Source organism: Labeo rohita, chromosome 1, assembly GCF_022985175.1.
Source record: "Labeo rohita strain BAU-BD-2019 chromosome 1, IGBB_LRoh.1.0, whole genome shotgun sequence".
Classification (NCBI taxonomy): Eukaryota; Metazoa; Chordata; class Actinopteri; order Cypriniformes; family Cyprinidae; genus Labeo; species Labeo rohita.
In genome coordinates, this window is record NC_066869.1 from 15,458,005 (window position 1) to 15,470,502 (window position 12,498).

General features: G+C 33.7%; 1 protein-coding gene across 2 annotated transcripts; it reads left to right on the forward strand.

Moving 5' to 3' along the window:
• The first annotated feature begins 3 nt into the window (after positions 1–3).
• On the forward strand, positions 4–11,793 carry znf330 (zinc finger protein 330). Of its 2 annotated transcripts, none has more exons than XM_051110367.1 (10): positions 4–163; positions 400–529; positions 1,720–1,739; positions 1,829–1,899; positions 5,080–5,156; positions 7,785–7,911; positions 8,334–8,438; positions 8,523–8,569; positions 8,646–8,763; positions 11,265–11,791. In XM_051110367.1, exons 2-10 carry the CDS (start codon positions 410–412, stop codon positions 11,525–11,527), a joined length of 948 nt encoding a protein of 315 aa, XP_050966324.1. In that variant the 5' UTR covers positions 4–163; positions 400–409; the 3' UTR covers positions 11,528–11,791. The 2 variants fall into 2 exon arrangements, with proteins under 2 accessions (XP_050966324.1, XP_050966333.1); XM_051110376.1 differs by having other exon boundaries at positions 94–282; positions 11,265–11,793.
• Positions 11,794–12,498: the final 705 nt, after the last annotated feature.

A 12,498-nucleotide genomic window follows, 5' to 3' on the forward strand; every position in this document is an offset into this window, starting at 1 on the left:
AATCTAAACAGTTCCAACAAGCAAAAGACACTTGGTAGTAAAAGTTTGTGGAACTGATAACAGCGTCAGTTACGTTCCTTCCGGAACGATTTATTGTTACACACGCACCGGGATCAGCTGTGATCAACTACCTGTTTTCTACGCGATTAAATCTTTTATTGGGGTATGTTTTATATGACAGACGTGCTCGATTATATGTTGTTGAGCTGTAAACAAAACCAGAAGTTTTTGTAAAAGTAACCGTTAAGCTGAGACGTTTAAAAAAGTCGTTAATGAACTCATGTAAGTTGAGTGGAAAGCAGCGCGGAGTCATACTCTGTCCACTGGAAATCGCAACGTGTTTTATCGGTTGAATCGATTACATGTGTCACAGATTTGTGTTCTGTCTTTGTGAATTAGGAGGTGAAAGATGCCTAAGAAAAAGACTGGCGCTCGTAAGAAGGCTGAGAGCCGAAAAGAGCGAGAGAAACAGATTCGAGCCAGTAGAGAGACTGTTGATGTGGCCAAACATCCATGCAATTCATCCATGGTAAGAGTCATCAAAAGCCTTCATACTGTAAAAATGTCATTTATTGAAGAATAACTTTAATAAGGATATACACGACCACCAGTCAAAAGTTTTTGAACAGTATGATTTTTAATGTTTTTTTATTTTTAAGTCTCTTCTGCTCACCAATTCTCCATTTATTTGATCCAAAGTACAGCAAAAACAGTAAAATTGTGAAATATTTTTACTATTTGTAATTAAAATGTAATTAAAATATACACTGCCCTCCAAAAGTTTGGAAACGCCCTAGAAAAATGGGGGTTTTGGACAATATTGGCACAAATCCTTTTTAATTTGTGATATTTTTGCACTAATAGGGGACAACACGAACTTCAAAAACACATTTTATTACATAAACAGTTTATACATAGAAAAAAACATACATTTTCGATTCATCAAAATATCCAGCATTAGCAGCTGTTACAGCTGTGCATAATCTGGGCCTTAATTAATTGTATTCTAAATGTAATTGGCAATCAATTGTTGAAGCTATTAAGGTGTGCTGACCCAAAAATCTTTTAAAAACCTGGGCCATGTTTAAACCAGTAACCAGGCATCACAGCATGTCTGACTTTGACATGTATATATTGCCATTATTATGTAATCAAAATGAAAATTATTATTGCTGGTCTTCAATGATAATGTCAAGTTATTTTAATGTATTTGCACCAAAAACTAAGGATTTATGCTACGTCCAAAACCACACTTTGCCAGGGGTGTTTCCAAACTTTTAGAGGGCAGTGTATATGAGATAAAGACATGTATAATGTTACAAAAGATTCCAGATAAATGCTGTTCTTCTAAACTTTCTATTCATCAAAGAAACCTGAAAAAGTTCTATTCAGCTGTTTTCAACATAATAAATGTTTTGAGCAGCAAATCAGCATATTAGAATGATTTCTGAAGGATCATGTGACACTGAAGACTGGAGTAATGATGCTAAAAATTCAGCTTTGAAATCACAGGAATGATTAATTTTAAATATAGTCATATAGTGAAAATATATCTAAATTTTGGTATGGACATGTTTTATGAAAACAATACTATCGAAAATTTCTATGAAAACTTGGATATAGGAATATTTAGTCATTTTCTTAGCATTTTTGCTGCAAGCTGCTTTTCTAGTTGGTACATTAATGCACTGACCTAACCATTTTTTTTCTCCTTTTTAGGAATGTGATAAGTGTCAAAGGTAATTATACCTTTAATTTTTGCATTCAGAATTTTTACAATACCTTGTACTTTTCCATAACATTCCATCTAACTATTTTCTCTTGGCAGACGACAGAAGAACAGGGCGTTCTGTTATTTCTGCTCTTCAGTGCAAAAACTTCCCATGTGTGCACAGTGTGGTGAGTTGAACTTCCTTCTTTTGAGCCTCAACACACCCTCCACACTCAAAACTGACCCTCATCATTTCCCCCCAGACGGAGGCTGTTTTTCTGGGAAGTAACCTGCGTGTCACTCGGTTTGATATTAGTTGTCTGTCTAGTGTTCTGAAACCTGGCCTGTCCAATAAAGATAACATTTTGTTCTTAAAAAACACACAAATAACTACTGATAAGAATACTTTCAAATCTGCAGCCCGAGAACAGAGCGCTGCTGCTTATTTCACACACGGAGGGCCATTTCCTAAAGGCACAGTGCATAAAATGTACTGACATTAAAGAAGTTGTTCACTTCTAGAACAGAAATTTACAGATAATTTTACTCACTCCCTTGTCATCCAAGATGTTCATGTCTTTCTTTGTTCAGTCATGAAGAAATTATGTTTCTTGAGGAAAACATACCAGAATTTGTCTCCATATAGTGAACTTCTATGGTGCCCGTGAGTTTCAACTTCAAAGGGCTCTAAACGATCCCAGCCAAGGAGTAAGGGTCTTATCCAAAAACTAAAAAAAACAATTTATTTACTTTTTAACCTCGAACGCTCGTCTTGCTTATTCTTTGGGATGCGCATGCGAACTCTGTGTATTCCAGTTCAAGATAGTTAGGGCATGTTGGAAAAACTCCCATCTCATTTTCTCCTCCAACTTCAAAATCCTCCTACATGGCTGTTTTACCTTTTTTTTTAAGACGGTGTTTGATCTTCTTTGCATGTTCAATTTGTAAACACTGGGTCGGTACATCCACAGCGATGCTGGACGATTTTGAAGCTGGAGGAGAAAATGAGATGGGAGTTTTTCGACATACCCTAACTGTATTGACCCGGATTACACAGAGTTCACGCAGAGCTAGACAAGATGTGCGTTTGAGGTTAAAAAGTATACAAGTTGTACCTTTTTTTTTTTTCAGAAAATAACCGATCATTTCGCTAGATAAAACCATTTTTCCTCGGCTGGGATCGTTTAGAGTCTTTTGAAGCTGTATTGAAAGTACATTTTGGAAGTTCAAACTCGGGGGCATCATATAAGTCCACTATATAGAGACAAATTCTGGTATGTTTTCCTCAAGAAACATAATTTCTTTACGACTGAAGGAAGGAAGACATGAACACCTTGAATAACAAGAGGGGGGGGGGGGGGAGTAAATTATCTTAACGTTTTTATTCTGGCAGTAGGGCTGTGTGAAAAAATACCGCCATTAATTAATTTTAAATGGTTCGATATAATTTTGCCCGGTTCGGTATTTCATAAGCTGTTGTTCTGAAGTTCACCTGTAGGCAGTGTCTGTAGTGTTTCCCAAATTGCTGTGAAATGGGTAAACATGACAACAGAACAACACGAATCCATCAACGAGCCCGAAATTAGTAAATAAAGACAACAGTAGTAGTGAAATATGGCATTATTTTGCATACAAAACAGATGATAAAAGTGAACGAACTGACCTTACTGCACCTGTATGCAAGCTTTGCTATAAATCCTGTGTTGCCAGAGGAGGCAACACATCAAATCTTGCCAAGGATTTGTCACTTGCTCATCCTGAATTTTTTTTTTTTTTTTTTTTTTTTTTTTTTTTTTTTTTTTTTTTTTGGCGAATTTAGAGATCGACAGGTGAGTTCATCATTCATCATTCATCAATTCAGTTTTAATTAACTTTTATTCACAACAGATCAGAGACCAGATCAAGTAATAGATTTCTAATGTAATTACATATTAAGTGATATTTAATATGAAACGTAGTGCGGTAAAATGTATTATGCTGTGGAATGTTGTGAAGTAAAGTTTTCTAAAGAAAAACACTGATAAAGTACAGCTCAAATGTGTGTGTGTGAAATGCTAGAACCATTTCAGTTTTGGTCACATAATATTTGCACTTGCATTACATAAAAACAGTTGGATCTGAATGAAGCAAGAGTTTTGCTATATTAATTTTAGTGTCATTAATATAAAGGGAATGGTTCTGCCACGTCGTTGACCGCTAATATGAAGCAGCTGTGAGAGAGATTATATAATGCTTTTTCTTTGGCTATCTGAGTCTGAAATCTGAAAACAATTAGAGAGAGAAAGAGAGGTAATAACATGATTTTAAATACACTGAATGTTAGAAAAATATTTTACAATAAAGCAACCTTTGTTAAAATTCTGTAGGTAAGCTGACCGTATTACAGCACTTACTAATCTACGTCAATAATTGGTTATAAATGATAAATTAACTAATAAATGTTTAGTATGTTAACATTACTTACTAAATTGTTTTCAATTCACTTATCTTTTGAGGCTGGTTATTTGTCACCTATGTGAAATGATATGTAGTTCCGAGGTATTAGATTCTGGTATCGTACTGAAGCCAAAATTATGGTATCAAGCCATCCCTATCTGGCAGTGAACTTCTTTAAAAGCAGAACTTAGAGTAAATAAAAAAAGTATAATATGATCCCTTTAAGTACCCAAAGGGAGGTGAACTTCTGGGTAAATGCTCATTGTATCAAAATAACAAGACACCGGACAGAGATGAATCACGATGAGTGGGCTACACAAAGAGAAGTACTACATTTTTAGGATATTAAAAAGTTTTAGGCCTTGGTTTCACAGACAGGGCTTAGATTAGGCCATAGTGCAATTAGGCCATTTAAATAATTATTAAAAAAAAAAAAAATTACTGGTGTGCAAAAGCACTGATATATTTTAAGATCAGTCAAGTTTCTTTCAGTTTAAACAGCTTACATTTTAATCTGAGACTAGGCCTAAGCCTTGTCTATGAAACTGGGGGATTGTCTTCTATTTGTGACCCTGGACCACAAAACCAGTCTTAAGACACTGGGGTATATTTGTAGCAATAGCCAAAAATACATTGTATGGGTCAAATATATATCAAAGCTTCATTTTTGATTAGTAATATGCATTAGTAAGAGCTTCATTTGGACAACTTTAAAGGTGATTTTCTCAATATTTGGATTTTTTTGCACCCATAGATCCCATATATACAAATAGTTGTATATCGTCCTGTCATAACAAACCATACATCATTGGAAAGCTTAGGAAAGCAGATTATGTATACAGCGCAATTTTGAAAAATGGACCCTTATGACTGGTTTTGTGGTCCAGGGTCACATGTGGTATATTTATTCTGTTATTTTTCTCGATTCAAAGGCAAAACCAAGTGTATGAAGGCTTCGGACTGTGTCATAAAACATCCTGGCGTTCACAGCACTGGAATGGGCATGGTGGTAAGTACAAACAGTGTTTGGCATTTTATATCCATTATGGAAAAAATAGCTGTTCTTGGGACAGAAATCCAAGCAGCAGCTGTCTTTGAGATGTTTTGTGTAAACTGTGAACAGTGAGCATCTGCCAAGAAACTTTTTTTTATAGGTTTGCTCTAAGAATGCAATAAAATAATTTGCAAAAACTAGGAACAGTGAGACATGAATAACCCTAAAAGCTGAACGAAGGAGCCTTTAGCAGCAATTCTATGACCATGTTAAATATTACTGTATAAATATGTAAGTCTATAAGCAATCTAATAGTTACTGATCTCATGTAATCTGGATTACGTAATCAGATTTAAATTAAGTGACGTTTTAAAATACTCATAATCAGACTACATGATTACACATTTTTCACACAATTATTCATAATTTATTGATTCGATCAGATTTAAAATTGCCGACTGCTTATATACATTTACACAAGACAGAAAGTCTTCAAGTCATTAGTCAGGTGGTGACAGCGTTTGACCACTGGATTTACAAAAATCATTTCAGGTTTAAAAATTGCATCAACTACTTATGAACACATTGATTTTTATTTGAATGATCACTCTCTAGGTTATTTAACCATGTATTTCTATGTCTTTGGAAGATCTTTCAAACGCATTAAAATGCACATATTCACAAACCTTTTTGTCATCTGATGCTCTTCCAACTTATATATTTACTTTAAGTACCTCTGAGATTTTAAAATAAATCTTTTAATAATTAAGTAAAACATTTGCATGTTCATTGGCTCTCTGACATTGGTTATGGTCATATTACATGCAGTTAAAAGTTTTTAAGTATGTTTTTTATTTTGATTGATTTTAAAATGATTTATTTAAATTGATTGTTTTTTTATGATTTTAATTATTAGCTTTTCATTAAACTCATAAACCCCCGGTAGTTAACAAACACTGGTTTAGGAAACCTTGACGTGTAATGTTTAGTGTGCTTCATGCTGTTAATAACAAACAGAATATATTTTCTTGCCTTTGTATTTTTTTATATCAATATTGTACAAGATTATCCTATATAAATCAAAGTGATAAACAAGTTAGGTCAAAAGTAATCTAAAAGTCTGATTATCTGATTATATTACCTAAAATGTGTAATGTAATGGATTACGTTAATAACTACAATTTTTGTCATGTCATTTGGAATTTGTAAGTTATCTACTCAAACTCTGCTTTCATCGTTAGCTGGAATATTTCTAGATATTTCAGAGTGCTTTCCCTCATTTTGACAGATCAGTGTTGGATTTCCCAACTCTGTGTTATTATAGTATTCATGACTAATATTGAATATTATAAATATTCCAGTAAAGAGTTTAGAGAATTGAAAGTGAAAAAGGGAAGAAAACTACATGTTTAAAGTGGCATTTGATAGACATCTAAATGAGGATTTAAGGGAAAAAAAACCTTGGCCCTCATTTATCAACAGTGCATAGAAGAGATTCTGTATTTTGTCTTACGAATTAAATTTCGAATGTGTGTAAGTACAAAAAAAAACATGCACACGTGGTTCTCACGCACACCAGTAAGTGATCATTGTTGATAAATCCCACATGTTCTTAAGCACCATGCTCGTTCACGATCACGGTCATTTGCGTTCAGAAACGCCTCCAATGGACCATATATGGAAACAGCTCTTCCCTTTATAAATTACGTGAAAGTATACATCCTCACCGAAGTCATGGCACAGAAAGCGGTACTGACTGAGAAGCCATTTTGTGCTGCTACTAAACAGACAAGCGCTGTCTTTAAAAATGCATTCTCTGCGCAGCACGAGTTGCCGAATGCTCTAGCAAAACAAGATCACCGATGACACTATAGCTACATTTCAAATGACTTCCTAGCTGCACTGCGAACCCCCCAAATAAATAAATAAATAAAAAAAAGGCTTATCTGACTTAGTATTTTTATCTCATATGCATGATTGAGGGGGGAGAGGCTAAATACTAAGTAAGATAAGCCTTTTTTGCAGTGTTAATTGAGAATTTGCAATTAAAGGACACAGGAAACACACAGCGGCACTTTCTTTTTGTAGTATTGCCATTTTACCAGTAGATTTTCTGCGTAAGCATCCTCAGAGTTGTGCTTGTATTTACACACATTCCTACGTATTGAAAACAGGACACAGCTTGAGGACTGAAAAGAGATTTTGCAGATATTCTTGAGATGAAAAATTATGTATTTATTGATACAAGCATTATGTAATTTTCCTGACAGAAAAATTGAGCATGATGGATGAGTATTTGTAGTGAAATGACTTATTTTAGTAATTTTGAGTGGAAGTTCTCTAAAATGGTTTCACTCATAATTTAAAACGCAGCAGGAAAATTTTGATTGTTGTTAAATTATTCCTTTTACAATCCAAATTTTAATTTGCACAAATTGCCCAGACATATGCATATGAGCTATGTCAGCGTTGTTTCCTGTTATTGTAGAAGAATCTGGGCATAATACATTTAAATGTGCTTTAATTTAGCTTTGGAAGGACTGGAAAACACTGTCGTGTCATTTAAACTCTTGCTATAAAACACAAAAGAGTCTTTGTGAATGTGTGGCTGTATTTTTAATGCAGTAGTGTTGCTTCCTTTAGGGGGCCATATGTGACTTCTGTGAGGCCTGGGTTTGCCATGGGAGGAAGTGCTTGAGTACCCATGCCTGCTCCTGCCCTCTTTCTGAAGCAGACTGCATTGAGTGTGACCGCAGTGTTTGGGAACACGGTAAAGAGCCAACTACAACACAAACAGTTACCATTAGTTAAATTAGTTGGGTAATCTGATTATATTTATTTCCAGTAACTGGTAATGCATTACTGTGAGTTTATCAAATGACTCAAGCAGGTTTGTTTTGTCATGTATTCACTGACAGTTCTCCTCAATTGGCTCCATTACAGTTGCCAAATATTTAACTTTATTGTTCAAATAAGCTAGCCCAGCACAGGCGGAAAAAAAAAAAGTTACACGAAAGTAACGTAATGCATTACTTTCCATAAAAAGTAACTAATGCAATGAGTTACTTTTTATTGAGTAATGCATTACTTTTTAAAATGCATTACTTTCCCCAACACTGATTACCATAGCTGTGATCTGCTTTCATTTGGCTATAGAAACCAATCAAATCCTGTTTGTTGTATAATATACAGGTGGTCGCATTTTCCGCTGCTCTTTTTGCCACAACTTCCTGTGTGAGGATGATCAGTTTGAACACCAGGCGAGCTGTCAGGTCTTGGAAGCAGAGACTTTTAAATGTAAGTCTGTCTCCTTTCCTGTGGTTTTTGTCTCTGTTTTTCTTGAATTACTTTTTTTTTTTTTTGTTGTTGTCCTATTTTCAGGTTTATCTTGTAATCGACTCGGTCAGCATTCTTGTCTCCGATGCAAGGTTAGAATTTTCATCAGTTTGATTTTGTATACATAAATTGTTAGGACAAGCTGAGATTGAAATTCTGGTTTTGTAGGCGTGCTTCTGTGATGATCACGCTCGAAGCAAAGTGTTCAAGCAGGAGAAAGGCAAGGCTCCTCCGTGCCCGAAGTGTGGACATGAAACTCAGGAGACCAAAGACCTCAGCATGTCCAGTGAGTGCCGTCCACCATCTAATATTACACTCTATTTTGCCTAATCTGAATTTTGCGACATCTAAATTTTGAGACATTTGATTCAGTATATATAATAATTTACAATAAAGTACATACAAATAATAATAGTTTTTTTTTAACCATTAAAAGCATTTGTTACTTGAAATACACATTAACTGAAATATAAATAGAACATTTTAGTTCAGCTAGTTTTTAAGACAACATTTCTCGTTTTCATTTAGTTTTTTAATTTACTAAACTAGATGAGTAAAGTTTGGGAACAAACGTTGAGTTGGCTTGAGAAAGCCTAGCTTGAAAGTTTAAAGCATTTGTAAAAGTATGAAAGTTGATGTCGCTATCATGATTTAGCACATTGCTTACATGGTTTAACATGTTGTTAGCATGTTTTATCATCATTAGCTTGTTGCTTGCATTTTTATAGGCTGATTATGATGTTGTTAGCATGATTAGCATGTTACTAGCATGTTGTTAGCATGTTGTTAGCATGATTAGCAAGTTACTATCATGTGTATAGCCTAATTAGCATGTAGCATTTTTAGCATGATTAACATGTTACGAGCATGTTTCTAATTGGCATGTTGCTAGCATGTTACTAGCATGATTAGAAAATTACTAGAATGTTGCTAGCATGATTATGAAGTTACTAGCATGTTGCTAGCATGATTAGCATAGTACTAGCATGTTGTCAACATGATTAGCATGTGTCTAGCATGATTATCATATTATTAGCATGTTGTTAGAATGATTAGCATGTTGCTATCATGTTTCTAACATGTTGTTAGCATGCTTAGCATGTTAATAGCTTGTTATTAACATGATTAGCAAATTACTAGAATGCTTGTTAGCATGATTATGAAGTTACTAGCATGTTGCTAACATGTCTCTAATATAACTATCATATGATTAGCATGTTGCTATCATGTTTCTAGCATGGTTGGCATGTTATTAACCTGTTGCTAGCATGATTAGCATGTTAGTAGCTTGTTACTAACATGATTAGCAAATTACTAGAATGTTGCTAGCATGATTATGAAGTTACTAGCATGTCTCTAATATGATTATCATATTATTAACATGTTGTTAGAATGATTACCGTATTATTAGCATGTTGCTAGCATGTTTATAGTATGATTAGCATATTGCTAGCATGTTGTCAACATGTTGTTAGAATGTATGTCTCCAATATGATTATCATATTATTAGCATGTTGTTAGAATGATAAGCTTGTTGCTATCATGTTTCTAGCATGTTGCTAGCATGATTAGCATGTTAATAGCTTGTTATTAACATGATTAGCAAATTACTAGAATGTTGTTGGCATGATTATGAAGTTACTAGCATGTTGTTAACATGTCTCCAATATGATTATCTTATTATTACCATGTTGCTATCATGTTTCTAGCATGTTGCTAGCATGATTAGCATGTTACTAACATGATTAGCAAATTACTAGAATGTTGCTAGCATGATTATGACGTTACTAGCATGTTGCTAGCGTGTCTCTAATATGATTATCATATTATTAGCATGTTGTTAGAATGATTAGCGTATTATTAGCATGTTGTTAGCATGTTTATAGTATGATTAGCATATTACTAGCATGTTGTTAGAATGTATGTCTCCAATATGATTATCATATTATTAGCATGTTGTTAGAATGATTAGCGTATTATTAGCATGTTGTTAGCATGTTTATAGTATGATTAGCATATTACTAGCATGTTGTTAGAATGTATGTCTCCAATATGATTATCATATTATTAGCATGTTGTTAGAATGATTAGCGTATTATTAGCATGTTGTTAGCATGTTTATAGTATGATTAGCATATTACTAGCATGTTGTTAGAATGTATGTCTCCAATATGATTATCATATTATTAGCATGTTGTTAGAATGATTAGCATATTATTAGCATGTTGTTAGCATGTTTATAGTATGATTAGCATATTACTAGCATGTTGTTAGAATGTATGTCTCCAATATGATTATCATATTATTAGCATGTTAGAATGATTAGCAAGTTACCAGCATGTTGCTACCATGTTTTAAAGGTTAGCAAGTTAGTACCATGTTACTAGCATGATTAGCAAGTTACTAGTAGTTGTTAGCATGGTTAACATGTTTCTAGCATGTTATTAGCGTGTTGCTAGCATGATTAACATGTTTGAAATCAGCCAAAACCTTTCTCAAGCCAACTTAATAATTACTTAATAAAAAATATATAGATATATTTTTAAAAATCGGCAAACTTTTTTTTTTAGTAGAAAAAAAATATTTAAAAAATCGAAATATGAATCTAAAATGTAAAAATATTTATAAAAATAAAACAAAAAAAATCTCATTCAAACTATTAACAAAAATGTTGTCAATATTTGTTATAGTAAAGTACAGTATATCAATGATACTAAAATAAACCAGTTTTGAGAAGCACTTAGGTGCCTGGTACTAACTGGATGGTTCTCTTTTATGTTCTTGCAGCACGAACACACAAATTTGGCAGGCAGACCGGTGCGGATGAAGATGGATATGGTGCATCTGGGTACAGCTCCTACTGGAAAAATCTGGAATCTGGAGGATACCAAGATGAGGAGGATATTGAGGAGGATGATGACTTTGAAGATGATGATGAAGAGGACGAGGAGGAAGACGACGATGAGGAGGAGGAGGAGGAGGAAGATGATCCAGAGGTGGAGGACTCGCTTTCGAATCTGAGTTTGGGAGCAAGCGGAAAGACCCAATAAAAATGCAATTTATAGATGAAATTCAGAAATTCAGATAGAGGTGTCATCTAAAAACATGAGCTTTACCATGTCAGATATTTGGCCTTTTGCTAAAGGTTTTCTGCATTGCATTGATATGAATGTGTGCGTAAATGTCTGACGTTGTCACCTTTTTGAATTTCAAATATATCTGAAGAAATGTTTTTAAAAGCTGTTTTGTGTATTTATTGAATAGGATTTCATTAGATAATAATGCGGACCAGACGCAGCTTCTCAGCTCTTAGGACGCCTACGCACTAATGTCATTTGTTAATATTAGTTAATGTATTAACAAACAATGAACAATATTTATTACAGTATTTATTCATCTTTGTTAATGTTAGTTAATACAAATACAGCCATTCTTTGTTGGCTCGTGTTCACAGTGCATTAACTAATGTTAACCAACAACTTTTGATTTTAATAATGCATTAGTAAATGTTGAAATTAACATTAAGCTTAATACGTTTCTGTAGAAGTATTGTTCATTCTTAGTTTGTGGTAACTAAATAAACCTTATTGTAAAGTGTTACCATTATTTTTTATTGATTTCAAAGGAAATAACATAGTAATCATACAAGAACAATTCAAGGGTTTGTGAAAGTGGAATCAAAAGTTTACATACACCTTGCAGAATCTGCAAAATGTTAATTATTTTACCAAAATAAGAGGGATCACACAAAATGCATGTAATTGTTTTATTTAGTACTGACCTGAATAAGATATTTCACATAAAAGATGTTAAAATATAGTCCGCAAGAGAGAACGATAGTTTAATTTATAAAAATGACCCTGTTCAAAAGTTTACATACACTTGATTTTTAAGTGTTGTTACCTGAATTATCCACAGCTGTGGATGTGTTTTTTTTTTTTTTTTTTTTTTTTTTTTTTGTGTAATGGTTGTTCATGAGTCCCTTCAGGTCCCACAAATTCTTTGGTTTTTCAGCATTTTT

Coding starts and splice junctions, on each gene's coding strand:
- znf330 (XM_051110367.1), top strand. CDS start 410: ATGCCTAAGAAAAAGACTGGCGCTCGTAAGAAGGCTGAGAGCCGAAAA. Junction 7,912..8,333: donor CCGCAGTGTTTGGGAACACG/GTAAAGAGCCAA, acceptor TATAATATACAG/GTGGTCGCATTTTCCGCTGC. Junction 8,439..8,522: donor GGAAGCAGAGACTTTTAAAT/GTAAGTCTGTCT, acceptor TCCTATTTTCAG/GTTTATCTTGTAATCGACTC.